This window comes from Neopelma chrysocephalum, unplaced genomic scaffold (assembly GCF_003984885.1).
Source record: "Neopelma chrysocephalum unplaced genomic scaffold, ASM398488v2 Primary Assembly neopelma1_71, whole genome shotgun sequence".
NCBI lineage: Eukaryota > Metazoa > Chordata > Aves > Passeriformes > Pipridae > Neopelma > Neopelma chrysocephalum.
This window is the reverse complement of record NW_020897731.1, coordinates 4,688,218-4,706,280: the sequence shown is the minus strand read 5'-3', so window position 1 is coordinate 4,706,280 and position 18,063 is coordinate 4,688,218. Positions and strand designations below refer to the sequence as shown.

Here is an 18,063-nt window from a genome sequence, read left to right as displayed (position 1 = left end):
TTAAGTAGCCCATAAAATATAATACTGGCTTCTTTCAGTAGTAGTAATGATACAATTGTGGTTTGCTCTCTCCACAGGCCTGACAGGTGCCTGCTTTTCAAACTAGGGACTGACCCCCTTCAGATGCCAACAGTCAGCACAGAGCTGACATTTTATTCCTTTACCTCTAGCAAAATTCTTTTTACTTTCAGCTTGTTGTTTTAGTCCTATTTTTCAGTTGCATGTGCCTGTTTTCTCTTGGTTTATGCAACTGACTTTACGATTATGAGTCATCTGTCACAGGAGGATCTGTTCTGTGATAGGAGCTCTCAAACATTTCTGCAAAACCAAATAATTATGCAAATAACTGTAAAAACAAGTAAAAACAAAACCAGATAACCATGATACTGTTTAAGCAATAAGGAATTGCTTCTGGATATTTTGGGCCAGATTATGTGATTAGCACTCTGTCATGAAGTAGGATGTGACACATGAGTATGACAGGGCCTCTGGAATGTGGTAAATGATGGAACAAAACATTAGGCAATATTTAAGTGTTACATGCAAAATGTTGCAGTCAGAGGAGAGCTAGTTAATATGATTGTTACTTTTGTTCTTGTTGTTTCACGGTTGAAATAGAAGAAAAGAGAGACAATAAAGATAAGAAGAAATGGACTTTTTTCTCTTTTAACCACCTATACTTAGACACCTTTTTTTCCTAGCAAGTAAAATTTACCCTAGTAACAATCCCCTTAAATGCTGTGAAATAAATAAACTTTCAAATGGAGTCTTACAATTTATCTTATATTTTCATGACTCTTGGAAATTTAAAGATCTTTGAAACAGACACTTTAATATAACCAATTCATCAGAAATTAATCATAATTTATTGCAACAGAATCCATCAAGATGAATTCAGTTGACATTAATGTATATGTCATTCTTATTTCTGTAGGTGGTCCTTTACAATTAGTGTTCATTTAAATAGTAGTCAATCACCACTTAAAATGAAGTCTACCCTCAATTTTTGTCCCTAGTATATCTTCTGGCCATATATAATATAACTCGAATCTTGAGCAGAATGATTATTGCTGCTCTGTCTGTGCCACTAAACTGCACTATCAGAGACACACAATTTAGGGGTTTTTATCTGATCAGTCTGATACAAGCATCATAAATGGAAAAAGCTATAGAATATACCCAGTTAAACGAAATTCCACATTTCCCTTAAGTAAAAAAGGTGAAAATGTCTTCAATTGCATAGAAAAAAAAAAAATCCCACCTTTTTGCAGGAGAGAGTAATGTTGCTGTAGCATTGACAAGAGAATGAAGAAAATTCTGTGAAGGAAAAATGATTTGGCCCTATAATTAAACATGGGGATTTTAAAAATGGCATAGATGTATTTTAAAGTAAAAATGGCGGAAAAGACTTTCTGTAATCTTTTTAAGCAAGGTGGGGGGATTTTATTAACATAGAACATCCAAAAGGGGTTGAATGTCCTCCCAATCTGAGCCATGATATGTTTATGACAAATCCTGTACTTCTGAGCCATTTATGCTACTAGTTACCAGTAACATGTATTTAGTTCTGATGGACTCATGCAGATACCAGTAAAACCTCCATGCTGCACCAGACACACAGACAAAAACTAGCTAAACGGGCTAAAATAGTTCCCTGCTGCAGGCAAAGGAGAACCTGTAGAAGGTCATGCTGCAGGTGCATGTTGGGAAATTTGCTACAGAAAGGGTCAGGGAGGAATGCAGTAAATTCAAACGCATAAAAATTATGTTCACTATGTGTATAATACTCATATGCAATAGCCTTTTGCATTTGGAATACAGACTGCCTTGGAGGAGTTGGGGAAGGGTTTTGCAAGGAATGAAATTAATTTTTTAAAAGACAAAAAAAATTATACATGACTGATAAAGAGAGTAGTGATGACAGAAATCGGTTACTTGTTCATATTCCCCATGCTCCAGAGACATGACTCAGCAGTACAGATTTAACCATTTAACCAAAATTCCCTATAGCTGTAGCAACTATTCAAGCATACCTCTCCTGCTAAATCCACAGCTGAAAATAAAATCATACCTTGTCATTCTTCTAAAATTTGCATCTTTGCATTTGTGCCCTTTAGTATTAGCATACTGACAGAAAAATTAATTATCAATGTGCACATTTAAATATTTATTAAAGGGTGGGGGGGAGATGTTGGTGTTTGTTTGTTTCTTTGTTCATTTGTTCTGTTTTGAATAGGTTGGGGGGCATGTTTATAAAGAAAAACTGAAACCTGATTTGGCAACACTGATTATAGGATCTATGAATTTAAAGGAATTTGGGCAGGACTGTGTCCAAAATGACATGACCATCTTTTCAATCTGTAGGAATTATTCAGTGAGGTAATACTAACTCTTCTGGTACAAACACTGAAGTCTCTGCTAGTCAAAGGGTAAAAGTCGAAATCATCTCAGTTTTTATTTTGAGGATTTACAGATCAGTATTATTTCACATGAGTGAAATATGGAGCTTTGTTTCTAACAGGGGCTCAAGAGCAGTCAGAAGTAGAGAGGCCAAGAGAACTGAGCTCTGTTGCTTTGTTAGCTACATCAGTGGTGTTAAGCAACTACTTTAGTAGCAATAAAGGTCTTGGGTAGGTTTTCCCGGGTTTTAATTCCTATTCAGTTGAAATGAATAAGTACCCTATTCTAAAGTAACCAAAACACTGGATGCAGGAATTCAGTTTCCAGCTTTTCATTCCCTCAGCAGGAAACAGTTGTTCTTTTTTTCAAATGGCTGAAAACAAAAAAGTCAGAAAATATTCATAGATTGAAAATGTTTGAGGAAGAGAGGAAGGGAAACATTTACATATATGCATTTCCCAGTTTTGAAAATTACTTTATCAGCTCTGCTTGCACTTGCATTTCTTCCCCTCTTACTGCCACTCACTAACAGTAAACTTTGTCCAATTCTGGCAGAGCCAACAGGAAAACAGTAGTACATAGCCCAGCAGATCCAAACAGTGGGAAGAGAGCTTTGCCAAAAATTAAGTAAGTAAATAAATTACCTTTTTTAAGCACTGGTAAGTAACATAAGTAAAAGTTTTATGATTGATGTGTCCATGTTATAATCGCACACTCTACTCTAGTACACTCATGTGGTCTACAGCCTGCTCACTGAACAGGAAACCACTCAGCTTCACTTGCGTTTAAAAGCTGCTGCTAACCTAAATTATTTTGTAATTGTAGAGTGGGCTAGTTGAAACTCAGATGGTTGTGCTGGTATTTCCGAAACTTTGGGCAATTCCAAGGGTGAATGCTTAGTTATAGATAAAACAAGTGTGCATTAATGGAATCTTAATGTGATCCCTGACCACATCTTCATTGCAAAATAACTCTTGGTGTTGTTTCTGAATACTAAGTACTGCTACTGCAATGATCCACAAATGTTACTGGACAGGCTGATACAGAGCTAAGTGGGTAAAGAGGGTCACTGTGAGACAACCAACATCAGAGTAAGGTCTAAGGTCAAGATTCCAGTTATGTGGTTCTTTCACACCCAATATATCTCCTATAGTCTCTATAGTGGCACAGTAATAGCAGGATGGAAGAATACCTCATCAGGACTAGGGAAAATGTTACACTTATTTTGCTGGCTGGTAGAATTGGAAGGGAGCCATGTGCAGTGGCACAGCTGCATGCAAAAAGAGAGATTTAACTCCTATCTCCCTATGGAAACTCATCCCTTCAACATCACACTGAATATACTAAAGTATCAATAAGGCTGTTACAATATTTATGTCTGAAATGAATGTTTGTAAAATGAGTAGCATTCTCTGCAACTGCACCAAACTTCGAGCTGAAAGTGAACAAAAATATAAGGTTTGACCCAAGATTGCTGAATTTCCAAATTTGCCCAGTCATTTCTCAACTGTAGTTATTATCCTTGCAGCTTTCACTCATTCATTTAAGCTGAAATATTTGAGTACTTTTATAGAACAATGGCAATTCCTAATATTTAATGAAGTTGATGGTTTTTTTCTTTGTTTACATATTTAGATCTTGCCCAAACACATGTGAAGCAATGAATCCAGATATACATCTGAAAGGTAAAATTCTTTCAGCGGTGAAAAAGGATGTACTATAGCATGTCTAGAATACTTATTACTCAGAGCCAGTAATAGTTTGTTACATGCAAGGTGTGGCAGACATGAACATTGTAATATTATAAACATTAGAATGAATTGTAAGATGTCTATATACTCGAGCAGGACAAGGTTTTGCAGCATACTTCTGGACCAGATAGTAAAAAAGTGACTCTGAAAATGCCTATGCAGTTCTTCTTTGCAGCATTTCCAGCTTCAGGTTTTTTTCTACTGAAGTGATTAGGAGACACTGTCAGGATAACAGTGTTTATTAAAACACAAGCCACAATACTTTATAACTTCCCAACACTGGCTGAGACACCACAGTGACTAAAAAAGCACTGTGCATTCATAGACTCACAGAAACCAATGGGAACAGATTTACCTTCTGCTTTCCCATTTAAAGAAGGGCTTTGTTTCTGATGTTGGGTTTTCCCGTATAAATTGCTAACCTGTCACTCTTATAAACAGAACTTTTTTAGGTCTATATGAAAAGCAGGCAAGGTTGCCACAAAATGCACACATTGTTTTATTCCCTTGTAAATTAAAGAGAAGTTAATTTTTTTCCATTTTGTCCTTTGACATCAGGCATTCTCTGTCAACTGGAAGAAACACACCCACACAATATGCCTTGACAATGTAACACCTTCCTATTGTTATAATTTATATTCTCTATTTATTAGTTTCACATAAAATGTAGCAAAGCAACAAAAAATTTTCAGACTGAATAAAATATGATCAGTTCCTATAGCTTGAGGAGACTCTAAACCATGCCAACTCTAAGTCTTTAACTTGCAGTGAAAAAAAAATTATGCCAGAAGGTCCAGCTGATTGCAACTACTTGCACCAAAGCTTCTGTCCTCTTTCATCCCTTTACAACAGCCAGTGCACCAGAAGTGAGAAAATTTGGAGATGTCCCTGCTCATTGCAGATGGGTTGGACTAGATGACCTTTAAAGGTACCTTCCAACCCCAACTATTCTATGATTCTATAATAAATTGGATGTTCCAGAGTGATATATATATATATAGTAGACAGCAGAAATAGTCTCCCCTTAGATGGTGAGCCTCTGCTACAGTACCTCTTCTACTGCCTGGACAGTGTGCAGCACTTTTCATTCTGAAAGCCTGTTATGTACAGCAAGGTGGAGAGAGTTAGATATTCATCTTCACTTCCAAAATGACATTCTTAAATATCAGGAGGAGTGGTTTCTAGCTGGTTTTCAGTCCTCAGATAGCATGGAGTAAATATTTGGGCATACACCTTATGTAAAAGACACACCCACAGGAAAGCAGCACCAGTGCTGCTCCCTTCACTGGCCCTGTGCAAAGGAGGAGGAAGAAGAAAAGGAGAAGGAGGGCTGGAGTTCCTCCAAACTCCATTGATTCATTCACAACAGAATAGATTATAAACTAACTTGGGCATCAAATTGTAAACTGATATTGAACAGCAATACATCAGCCCAAAGACTTGGGTCAAACAGTCCCCCTTCAGCATTAAGCCATGAAATGAGTGGATAATAGCATCGATGTTTACCATTGTTATTCATTTTTATTGTTGAGGACAAAACAACCATTTTTTTTTATTAACAGAAGTAGAAAGGCTACAATTTAAGACACTGAGACACTTTTTATTATTATCCTAGAACCACCTAGTTACCATTGTGTTCCTTGGTAATGTCATTGATTTAACTGGGCTTATTTCTGATTTGCACCAGTATAACTAAACAGAAAATCAGACAACTAGCTTGTGTGGATAAATCTCCTTCCCTATCCTCCATGAATGATCCTCTGAGCAGAGATTAAAGTACTGCATATATTAAATAAATGAACATTCAATGCCATCTGCTGGGGTATACAAAAATATGCAATACCAGGCTTACAGAACAAGAGCAACAAATGTAAAAAGGGTGTTCAGGCAGAAGCAGTCTTCTTTCAAAACACAGTTATAAGGGAGGGTTGTGGGATATTGCCTGTCCTTAATACACTTCAGCACCAAGGTACAACCCCTGGACATGAAGCAGATATGGTTTTAACTCTCTCCTTGACACAAAAGCCTTTCAGTGTGCAATTCTCCCTTTTTCCTAAGCATTAGAGCATGCTTTAATTATATGTTATTGATTAGTCTTAATAGAAGGACTTTCATGTTCTACTTTTGAAATCAAGCTATTATGTAGCCACGGACACAAGATTTGGAGGTTACAGGCAGTGTAAGAAAGGATTGCAACAGTCCAAAACAAGAGCAAGTACTGGGCAAGGTCATACCATGGCTGTTTTGCATTAAATAGTCACTGGATTAAATGTGTAAATCAGGTTAAGTGTAGAACTTGGGAGTCTCTTCTGAAGTGAATTCACTCTCCTGTTTGCCAGCTCTTTGGCCCTTGTGCTCTCCTGGCTGTACCATGAGACAACTTTGCGGGCAGACAGGCACCACTGAGAAGAGTTTATAGCCTGATAGCTGGAGTGTTCTCAGTTTTGGAGTTTTCTTCTGCTGCTAAGGGAACAAGACATATTTCTATTCACAAAGGGATTTCCAGATCAGGATCCCCAATCTCACCATGGTGAGCTCTCACAGTTCTGCACCCAGCAGCAAAACTCGGGAGAAAGAGAGGAGTTCAAGCACATCCTTTTTTGGGTGTTCTTGGTAGGCAGGCTTAGACGTGCTTACGGTTGTGAATCCCATTTCCACACAGCTACTTCCTCATGCACTGTATAGGTCAACAAACTCACGGGTGGATTTGCTTAATCTCCTTTGTTTCAGTATCTCTAAAATACTGTGCAGTTGGCAGATTTTTAGTCTGTTAGATAAATTATTAGTTAGTGTATCATTTTCTACAGAATGAGACCTGCTGACAGTTTTTCTCCATTTCATACAGAAACCAGAAGAACTATTCCTGATAACACCTATCATTCTGTAAGTACCACACTGTTCTTCCTAAAATTTTACTTTTGTAATTGTAATTGTAAAACATTTCCTGGCACACGTTAATCTTGTCCTGGCTATAATGCTAGTAACAGAAAATGTAATTGTCACTGTTTGCTAATGCAAAATAAAGCATGAGTATTTTGATATATGTATGAGCTAGATTGGAGAAGTGACTCACTCACTAGTCAGTTCTCCATTTATGAGCTGAATCTAAATACACCTTTTTATAAGATCATGTGAAAATAACAGGAGTGAAGTTGAACAAGTATATAAGTCATAAACCTCAAGGTTTAACATGTAACTGCTGCAGATGAAAGCCTAAAAGCCAACAGTACACATTTCAGTGTCTTCCCATTTTTATCTGAAAGCTGGTTTTGAGCTTCAGTTCAGACGTATAAGAGTGTAAATACCTTTTAAATCACAGAAAGACGAAAATAAAGCACAGGTCTATGCTTAATAAGCAAGATGGACAAGTAAACGTTGACTAAAGAAGGTTGATGGAATCAATACTTTGACTGCTTTAGATCTCACTGAAAGATTAATAATAAAAAGATGCTATATGAGATTAATATCAAACAGAAGGGAGTAATACCACAGAGCAGAACAGGGAAAAAACAGTCGGGAGAATATTTACTTATGTTAAGGCAGTTAAGGAATTATTTGAAGAAATTTCTGAGACATTAATTGATTATCTTTGGGAACTCTCCAAGGAGTCCTGAGTTCCTAAAGTACTGGAAAAGAACAGTGGTAACATCAATTTCTTATGAGAAAGCCTGTGGAGACTATTAAACAAAGTCAATCTGAAAGCATCTTTTGGAAATAATAGGTCTGATCATGTAAAATAATTGCTAATGTGAACATGAAGAACATCTCATCAACTCCTCAAACCAAAAGTAATTTCCTTTTCAGCAGAAATATGACCACAGTAGTGAGAAAGAAAACAGTAGATGTGATATATCTTGATTTTTGTTAGGCCTCTGACATTTCCCAGAAGACAGTCTCACAAGTAGATACATGGAAACCTGGTCTAGATGAAAATGCATGAAGTGTTTGCACAATTGATTGAAAAAAATAGTCACCCTCAGCCTAGCTGACAGTAGTCTGCTACTGACTGGAGAGTTGTGCAGAGAAATGCCTGAAAAGCCAGGTGCCCTGCAGGGGTCTCTCAAGGGTGTGGTGGTATTTTTTATGTGCTGCTACAAAAATCCTGCAATGTACTGTCAAGAACACTTCTTGGAGGTATGATTGATGTTGTAACAAAGATGTGTACAACCTGGAGAGAGATGTCTACAATCAGGAAAGTAACACTTTCCTATGAGGTTCAAAATCTCTTAAATTGGTTGACAACTCAGGAAAGCTTTAAAGAAGCATATTTGCTTAGTGGGAAGACTAAAAGAAAATATAATTATAGGCATTAGCATAAAAAAAGGTTGAAATAAAGTGGATAGTAATCAACTTTTTCAGTGTCCTTGGAGGGTAAAACAAATTGGTTTAAATTTTAGCACTTAAGAGAAAAAGCATGAACTGAAAGGGCAGCTAACTAGCAGAAGAAGACACCTCAGGAAGCTATTGATTCTCCATCATTAGTGAGTTCAAGAAGAGAAGAAAAAAAACGTCAGGGAAGACCCAAGTGCATGATGCACCTATACTGTTGGTAGCAAAATATGACTTACAAAGACGGGGGTACCCTCAGCTGAGTTCACTCGGCAGCAATCTCAGCTCTGTGCTGAGGGCAGCCAGCAATTGTGTTCCGGCACGTAAACAGTGAGTATGAAGGGTGGAGCAGGACTCCAGAAAATACAAACCTAGTACAAGTGCATAGACACAAGCAGAGAGATCCTGAGTCACTCTCAGCACCATATTCTATGGATTCCACTGTTCAATACATACTTGCTATCGCATTCACTTCAACTGCACATTTTCTAGCACAAATTCCCCAAAATACTGCATGTTTTTATTTTAAAGTGTCACATTTGTGATCAGCTAGTTAATATATTCTTGCAAGTAACATATGTAAACAGTCAGTACAATATAAATACCACATGGATAATACTATAATGAAAGACACAATTTCAAATGATCATAAAATTAAACATTATCATTACATTTTCAAGATCAGACAGGCAAAATTCAGAGAGACATCTAAACTGTCTCCCAAATGGCTATTTTATGAATCTAAATTAAAAAAATTTAGGTACTCCAAGCACTTGCTCAACTACTTTCCAACCCTTCAATTTCCATCAGAAAATTTCCTGTGTACCAAAATATCTAGTTATGGTAATCAGGTATTTCCAAATCTGAAATTAATCTTGACCTTAATTATATTATCTGTATATCTCTTCTTCTGTCCAGAGCAAATATTTGACAATGAAGGGAAGGGTTGACTTACAGTCTTCCCCCAAGTTATCTGAGGAAGAGGATGATTACGAGACCATAAGTTCTTCCACTCTGCAGGCCATCCATGCTTTAAGAATCCTTCCTGCCAAACCTCTACAAGAATCTGAATACGCAGGTAACTTCTGTCTATGGAAAGTGAGAAAAACCTAGACATATATAGGAGCAGTACAAACTTAGGGTTTTCAGTGTGGATATCTTTTAGAATGAAATGGTTCGACTGAAATATAACACTGGTAGACAGAAATAAGAGAAGAGCTTTGTCTGCATCTTCAAATTCAACAGTTACCCTTATTTCCATTAGGTTATGTTAAATTAATAATTACACACTGGTTTTTTAATTTTAATATTACCCTCATGGGAGAAACTCTATTATCCCATTCCACCTTGAATGTGCAAAAAACCTGACTGATCAAACTCACGACCGTTTCAGAAAAGCTCACTGCTATTTAAGCCTAGAAACCTTTCAGATGGAAAACATATTAAAGAACACATGAAACTTCCATCCAGATGATAATTTGCAGATGAAGAAATGTACCCTTTTTAAAGGTGTTCTCTGCTGTTTTCAGTAACTGTAATAAGCAATTTCTTTGTGTGTATTTCTCAGGCATTCTTAACCTTGCAAGATAGTTTCATTAATCCCCTTTTGGTTTACTAAAATGCCCTAACAAATTTAAATGCCCTAACATACAGAGCCAATTAATATCCTGTTTATGAATGTGAAATATCATCATAGCTATCCATTGCTCAAAGTCATTACAAACAATCTCTGGAGGTTTTAAATCATTAAAGACCTGGAGGGAAATCCTAGATGAGAAAGAATGGAAACCAGAAACCAAAGGTATCTGAAAATACAGGATCAATGTATTACAAAAGCTTGCTCCAGTTCACATCAAAGTCAGCAAAGATTTATCTACTGATTCTTTGTGGGAGTTTGTTTGATGTCTAAACAAATAGATGGATTTTAAAGCGAGTAAACTTACCAGTGTGTGAGCAGATCACAATCAGTCTGAACATCCAGATATCCTACATTATGTTCCAAAGACTAACTTGCACATTTTATTTGGAAATCTGAATTCCAAATACTATTTTTATCTTAGTTAGTAGTAAAAACTTTCAGTCAGCAGTCAACATCTTACGTTGTTTATGTAAGACTGTCCTGAAATACCCAAAAGATGTAATTTTTGGTTTGTGAATTCAGATAAAACACATTAAACAAAAAGCTGATTTTTTCCTGTATGTTATGCCCAATAACTATAATGTGGCAAGATATAAGAGTGAGGAAAGGTCTGAAAATATATTTCAAAAGGGTAAAACTCAGTGCTAACATTTTTGCCATCTTTCCTAGATAAATACCAGTGCCCTTGAGATGTAAAATTACTGACTCAAAAACACATGCTAGCATACAACCTGTGCATTTCTTTTAGACAGCCAGGGATCCAGTATCTATTAAAAGCTAAAGAGAAATTTAAAAAGCTCTCCAGAGAGTAAAACCTCTACAACCCTCACAAAATCCAAATAAAACAACAACATTGCCAAGAACAAAGATTCAAATGAAAAACAAATTCAGTAATCTAATCACAGTTAAGGTTAAATGTCTGCCTTAATGGTGTACCACCTTATGAAGGCTTTTTTTTTAACCACAGTGAGGAGCTTAAGCATGAAGCTATTACGAGGGTCATGCTTATGTCCTAATACAGCTGCTAAATTGACATTTAAGTTTTGAAAAGGAAAATTTAAAATGTTATAAAAATGGCAAGACCTGATCTGAAAAGCATATTTTGAACATTAAAACCTCTTCTTCTTAAAACCTCATATACCGAATTACTCAGGCTTGATTTTTCTTCCTCTTTTACAGATAAACGTTGTTTAAGGCCTTCAGGTTCCACTTCCCCAATGAGCGAGCACCCATCTCAGCCCCCTCAATACTCAACTGTGAGTAAAGATACTAAACCTTTTTCACAAACGGATTTCCCCTTTTCTTTAATATTCTTTAAAGTTAAGTGCAGTCTATTTAAAGTCTTAGCCATATAAAATTCACTCGTACAAGGGCACACCTGTTCCTGTGAGCCGTTCCTCTTTCACTCTGTGCTAATGCCCTCACCACTGACTTCACTCGTTGGCTGCAGGTATCCTCTAAGTATTAGAAGCATCCCAGTGAGGAGCAGCACCCCTTCTACTACAGAGTTTCAAGGGTGATGACTAACATCACATCTTTATTTTGTTTTATTAACAGATTCACACATCTGTTCTGGAGGGGCGGAGAGTGCCAAGTGTTAGAGGTAAAATAAAAAAATCTACCCATTTCTGCAAACAGAAATAGAAATTGTTACTTCCATATTTATTTTTTGTACACAGGAAGAGACTGCAGATGATAGAATAGACAGGGTTTTCAGAACAGCAGATCCTTTTCCAAATAATCCTACTGCAAATTTTGCAATACTGTTTCAAACATCTAACATCAAAGTAATTATTTACAGAAGGAGATATGTTTTATCTCAAGAGCTCCCTGTTCCTCAAGGGGTAGGAAAAGGCAGCCAATCAATTTAAAAATCAGATTTTCCTTTTCCTATATTATGAGGACATAAGGGGACAGGGGAAGCCTATGTCTCCCGAATTCTTCCACCACAGGCTGCAAGATCCCTGCTAAGCTTTACTTCTCCTTCTAATGGTCTCATGTTTTTTCATTCCCTATGCTTCTCAGACATTTTATATGAATATCTTGAAAAGGATAATCTAATAACAATTTTTAAATAGCAATATCAACTTTAGCAATTCCTACTAGGTTTACATCCTAGGGCAGCTATTTACAAAGGCTGTTTGACAATGTTCATCTACTAAGAATAAGTTAATTGTGTGGTACATCATCTAGAATATATTTTTTCTCTGCTGCTTTACCTTTAACTGCAAATTTGCTTCAGAATCAAATGTGCCTTTAATTTTTGTTTGTTCTGTTTTGTTTCTTGTGGTGAAATCAGAGACAGATTGCTATCTTATTCTTCAAGAATCTACTAAAATGTCCAAATATTAAATATTCTAATTTATAGTTTTACTCAATTATAACATTATTTTTAAAGTAGTTTCTATACACTTTTTTATATTTCATATACTTTGATGCAGCAGTACATCATGAAGTCAACCACTGAAGGATTAAATATCTGATTAGCTTTGAAAAGGAATATTTTTTCTCTTACCATTTTCAAACCTTTGAGCCATAAGCTAAATATTGTCAAAAGGACTGCAACTGCCAAGCCAAGAAAATATGATCCTTTCTGTGTTTGCTTCAACAGCTGATTTTTAGAAAGTAAGTATTGCATTTGATCAGCCAGAAAAATAACTCAAAGATTTCCATATAAAACAGAATTTGCTGGGTTTTCCCCTTCTATTTCATACTATCATGCAAAACACAGATCCAAATAATTCCTACAGATTATGAGAAAGTAAACACTATAAAGTTTGAAAATTAAAGGTTAGATTGACTCTTGTGAGCAAATCTTGATGTAGATTAAAAAAAAATCTGAAATGAGATAAATTCCAGTAAGCCAGCTTCAAAATCTGCAGAAGTCAGTAAACAAGGACAGTTTGCCAGTTTATCTAAAGCTTTGAATTCCACCAGGATTTAGTAGGTTGGATTTACATGCTTGTCTGCCTCCATGTGATGTGTGCTGATGTTAAGATGACCCAAAGCCAGTGCACACAAATTAAACTCTGTAGTTTGAGAATGCAACTTATATGTATTTTTAATACATCCTGAGCAATAGTGCTTTTAGAGGACGCTCTTATTTTTAGATAATGACTACACTGTTAACAAATATATCTTAATGTTTATTCTCATGCCCAGTGCTATTAAGAGACCTTGCCACAAGATGGCATAAACAGCAAAGAAGAATTTTTGTCAGAGTATTTTCTAGAATTGTTAAACACTTAAAGTATCATTATTTTAGTTAGACCAAATTGTTATGGTTTACTTAAAGGAGAGCTTGAGATATACTGCATATCCTTTACATTAGTTAGGATTTCAGCAAGTAGAACTTAGGAGAATATTTTCAATATCAAAATCTAATGAAAATAGAGTACAATTATTTTTTATTAGCAAGATGTTAATTTAAATAATCAGACATATTTTGGCTAATTTGAAAACAAAAAAGTATATTTACTTTCATTGTTTTTCAATATTGTTATTAATTTCCATAGAAAAATCAAGACAGACAAAAAATGCATCCCAAACCTGATAAGCATATAAAGTCTCTGAACAATAATTAGACAGCAATGAAATTTACAATACCTGAATAAATATCACCCTCAAATGTTTCATTCTGAAAGCCAGAGCAAAGAGTGCTGGAGGTAGAGCTGGGGGAGTGCAAGAAATGGGACTGGACTACCAGTAATAATAACAACAATAACAGAATAAAGCTATAACCTAATTTGTGAATTATGTGAGTAGCACCCTACTAACAATTATTAATAATTATTTTTAGGAGGAAGAATGAAAATACAGGGACATCAGGTAAGCTGAATCTCTCATCAATTAAAGTTTTTACAGATCATTTTGCCATTTAATAGATTTTTAAAAGCAGGTTGCCATTTTGCTGGCACTAACTAAAGGATAAGAGAACTCATATCTGCAGTCCTACATTATCTCACTTACTTGCATTCATGGTTTATGTAGATGTCTTTTATTCCTCAGTGGTTTTAAAATGGCACGCTAAAGCATGATATTTTGTGCTGTAGAGCACATAAACCCTTTGACTCTTGACATGGGCATGTCTACTTAATCTAAATTCTTCACATTTCTCTCTAGTTAACCAAGGAAAAAAGCTTACAGGGATTTTTTGTTTCCTCTTTTCCAGGAACCTGTGCCTCCCCCACGGTAAGATCACATAAGAGATTGCCTACCTGCGGTCCCTGGGGAACTCAGTGCCAACAAATGCTCACATCCATCTGTACTGCCCATGATAATTAGGTGACTGGAAGTGAGCCAGCATTCTTTTACTGCCCGGTACTTTTTGACTCCTACAGGTTATGATGTGAAATTAGGGAGAACAAAACATGAGCTGTAAGTGTTCGTGAGGAGGATCTCAGGCCTGCATCTTCAAAATCAATTTGGCTGTGCCTACAGACAAGTCAAAAACCTAGAAATCTTGTATCTGGTTCAACCCACATATAAATTGCTGGAGAAAAAAATCTTCCATCAATTTGATTGGTGCCTTGGGCTCTGTTCACTGTGCTAATATTGACTTCATTCCCTCTTAAATCATTCTGCCAATGTTTTTTGCTACAATTCTAAATCATGTCCATAAAAATCAACTGGAATATTTCCACTTACTCCCACAGAAGGTGGACCAAGCTTTATTCCACAAATATATTTTACTATGATATGCCCACAAAGAAAAAATTAATTGTTTCTTGATCTTTTCAGCTTCAAAAAATAAGTGCTACAATTAAAACATCCTTCCAAAAGGTCATCTAGGACTTACAAGCTTATTCCTCCATGCCTACACTGACTGCCCCAAAACGTACAAAGAATTTTAAAATACGATTAGCACTACATGTTCAGATTTACTTTAAAAAATGTGAAATAGCATAAAAGGGCAGGGTAACTTCACAAACTCAAAATTATAAAAGTGTAAAAATAAGAACATTCTCAATCCATTATTCTACAAAATTCTACTGTTTATTTCTTTTTGTATTATGGCGGCCAGTCCCTCCCCAGGAGCCCACAACTGAAGGGCAGTTCTGACAGGCACCATGGATGCACCTCCAGTTTTATCCAGCCAGCCTCTGTGCTACAGCTTCCAGCCAGAGTTGGGCTGTGACTGCCTGGTCTCAGAGCATGGGCAGTGTGCCCATATCTGGCAGAAAACACCAGGCCCATGTCACCTGTGAGTTTTCTGGGATGAAGAGCATTTTGTCCTCTCTGTCTGAAACTGCAATGTGTTCCCTGGCTGGACCATATACACAGGCCTACCCACCCAGAAATATCCACACTGGAAAGCTGTATGTGATTGGCACATACTGATGAGGCACACAAAAGCGGTATTAAACGGCACATAACACAGTACGGTAATGTCTTGCAAATGTAGAATATTATCCAATATTACTACTGCTATTGAAGGGCCCTTAGGAGCTCCTGGATCTGAGCTTGGCTCAGCAAAATACATTGAAATGCTCTCAGAAAATTCTAGTCTCTTACTTCTAGAGCTTGCACTTACAACACAGTCCCTGCACCTCCTCTATTCCATAATAGTTCTTCAAATTCTCCTTTGACCTCTCTAGGCCTCCAAACACACTGCCAAAGCAGTATCAGCCACTTCCTCCAGAGCCAAGGATAAGCAGCCAGTTCTTTCACAAGAGGAACACGCTCAGCCAAGCTCCCACCTTTCCAATATCAGCAAAAGTCTCAAGGTACGGTGCATTCCTCATCCTTGTTCCCTAAGTATCAAAACACTCTCCCTGGTCAAACCGCAAGACTTTACTTCCATTGCACCTCTGCTTTTACTTAAGAAATTATTCTTTAGACAGCTGTGAATAATTGAGAGAAGTGGTATTTAGTGTAATGTGACACTGGCATTTTTTTAAGAAAAAAACTGACAAAATAACAGTCAAGAAGGAGTAGAAAAGTAGGCAGAACTTTCAAGAACACTTTGTTTAAGGTTTGTCCCATTTTTTCTTAATAACATTTACAGGTCTTGCAACCACTTTTAAGCAGAAAAATTCTACTTATTTAGCACAGTTGGTGAATCAAGTGATGGGGAAATACACTGACTGCATCAGACATATAGGAACACATTCCACATCCCAAGGATGTGACATTCAGCAAAACAAATTACTTCTCTGTAGGCAAAATCTGGCTTCAGCCCATGAAGCCAACAAATTCAGACTATGATTCGTTTCTTGCCCTCTCCATCTTGCACTCCTGTCATACAATGCCCATGATCATTCAGGATGTGGCAGTGAGGATGAGTTCTGCCAAGTCCTGAAGAACAAGCTGCTTGTGTCCAGATGTATGACCAAGCATATGCATATGTCAGGTTATGAGTCTGGTTGCTCTTTTCACACAACTCATACCTAGTCGAATGAGCGCGTACATACACTGCTCACTGTTGTGTAACCAGGTGTGCTTGTGGTCTTGCACCATGACCAAAATGCACGTTCTTAACAGGGGATGGTGCTCAGACATGCTGGAAAGAGGAATGACACAATTTCAGGGTCCACGGGGTATAATGCTCAAATGAATCCTGACAAAAACCTATTGCAGCCAGAAGCTGTGTCAATCCTGTCCATCCTTCCTTAAATGATTTCAATTTTATTTCATCAGGATGGAATTTTGTTTCATTTTACAGAGGTGACTACAAATCCCTTGGAGGGAAAATAAGCTTACAAACCAAGGAAATAATCTTTTGTTTAAAGTTAAGCATGTACTTAATGAGTGAGCTCCAAGTATCGTTCTTGGGGTGGGTTTCTTCCTGAATGGTGCCTAAATTTTTTCATAGATTAGGTTCCAAAAGCTGTTGGTTGCTGAGACATTTTATTAATGTGAAGCAGCTTCATATTCAATGCAAGATCTGACATGGAGCTGCAAAGTTCCAAATCCCATGACTGATCCCCTCCCTCGGTAGAGCAGCACACAGATTGAAAGCTTTGTGAGAAATGTTATAACCCATGTTGCCAGCAGACATCAGTATGCAGAGCACTTGGATTTGAAAGGTCCTATTATAAAGCCAATTCTGTAATAGAAATACATGTCATGTCTATTGTAGTAGGGGTTTTAATCACATGAGTAAGAAAGGAGTGGCACAGCATAAGACCACACATGATCTGGGGAAGGCAGTTCACAAATTTCCCACACAATCACTTCACTCAAAATATTTGTCCACCAACTTCAGTCCAGTTACAGCTTTGTAAGGAGAAAACATACACATGATCTGCAGTGTAAAGGAGTACAACACTACAGCTAGACTGTAAGCAAAGCTGTCAAACCACAGATGTGATTTAAGAGTGCAAGTTCTGTTTTCCAACAAGATTTGGAGGACTTCTAAAATTTAACACATCATTATTTATACACGCTATAAATAGCTTCATAAAAAAATAGGTATGTGCAGGATCCTGGAATATATCTTAGAAGCTTTGGTGTGATTTAAACTTTTACATGCCTGTGGTAAGCAGGCCATGCAAGTGGCATGTCTGTTCAAGGCAGAGGCCAGCCCTGCAAGCACACCTTTAATATCACTAACTTTGCCATGCACCCAGTGCCCTGAATATGGGCTTTCACACATGAAGTAATGGCCCTGGAGACCAAGCTAACAAATTGCAGAAGCTAACATAAAAGCAACTATCCAAATGCAAAACAGTTCCTCTCCTTTCTCCTAGCCTTCCTGAAACTTTGCCTGAAGAGATCATTCCCAAATTTCTTGCCTCTCTATCTGTCCATGCTGATTGATATTTTCTGCACAGACATGATGAAGAGACCCCTTCTCACAGCTGAAAAATAGCTCTTAGGGTTTTCTGTATCAAATCTTCCTTTTGTGTTCCCTCTGATTGATTTAGCAGAATAACTCAGTCATATTTTCTGAGTCCAGGAGATAGGCTAAACAGGGACTAAATCCCAGAGCCTTTCAAAAAC

The 18,063-nt window shown here is 37.0% G+C and overlaps 1 protein-coding gene across 1 annotated transcript in view; it reads left to right on the top strand.

Moving 5' to 3' along the window:
* The first annotated feature begins 7,027 nt into the window (after positions 1 to 7,027).
* CLNK (cytokine dependent hematopoietic cell linker) overlaps positions 7,028 to 18,063 on the top strand; it is a 28,241-nt gene continuing 17,205 nt past the window's right edge. The window contains exons 1-7 of the mRNA XM_027686538.1: positions 7,028 to 7,034; positions 9,399 to 9,558; positions 11,299 to 11,375; positions 11,677 to 11,722; positions 13,919 to 13,947; positions 14,291 to 14,310; positions 15,717 to 15,845. Of these exons, the coding sequence (XP_027542339.1) occupies positions 9,414 to 9,558; positions 11,299 to 11,375; positions 11,677 to 11,722; positions 13,919 to 13,947; positions 14,291 to 14,310; positions 15,717 to 15,845 (446 nt within the window). The 5' untranslated portion in view covers positions 7,028 to 7,034; positions 9,399 to 9,413. The remainder of the gene's footprint in view (positions 7,035 to 9,398; positions 9,559 to 11,298; positions 11,376 to 11,676; positions 11,723 to 13,918; positions 13,948 to 14,290; positions 14,311 to 15,716; positions 15,846 to 18,063) is intronic.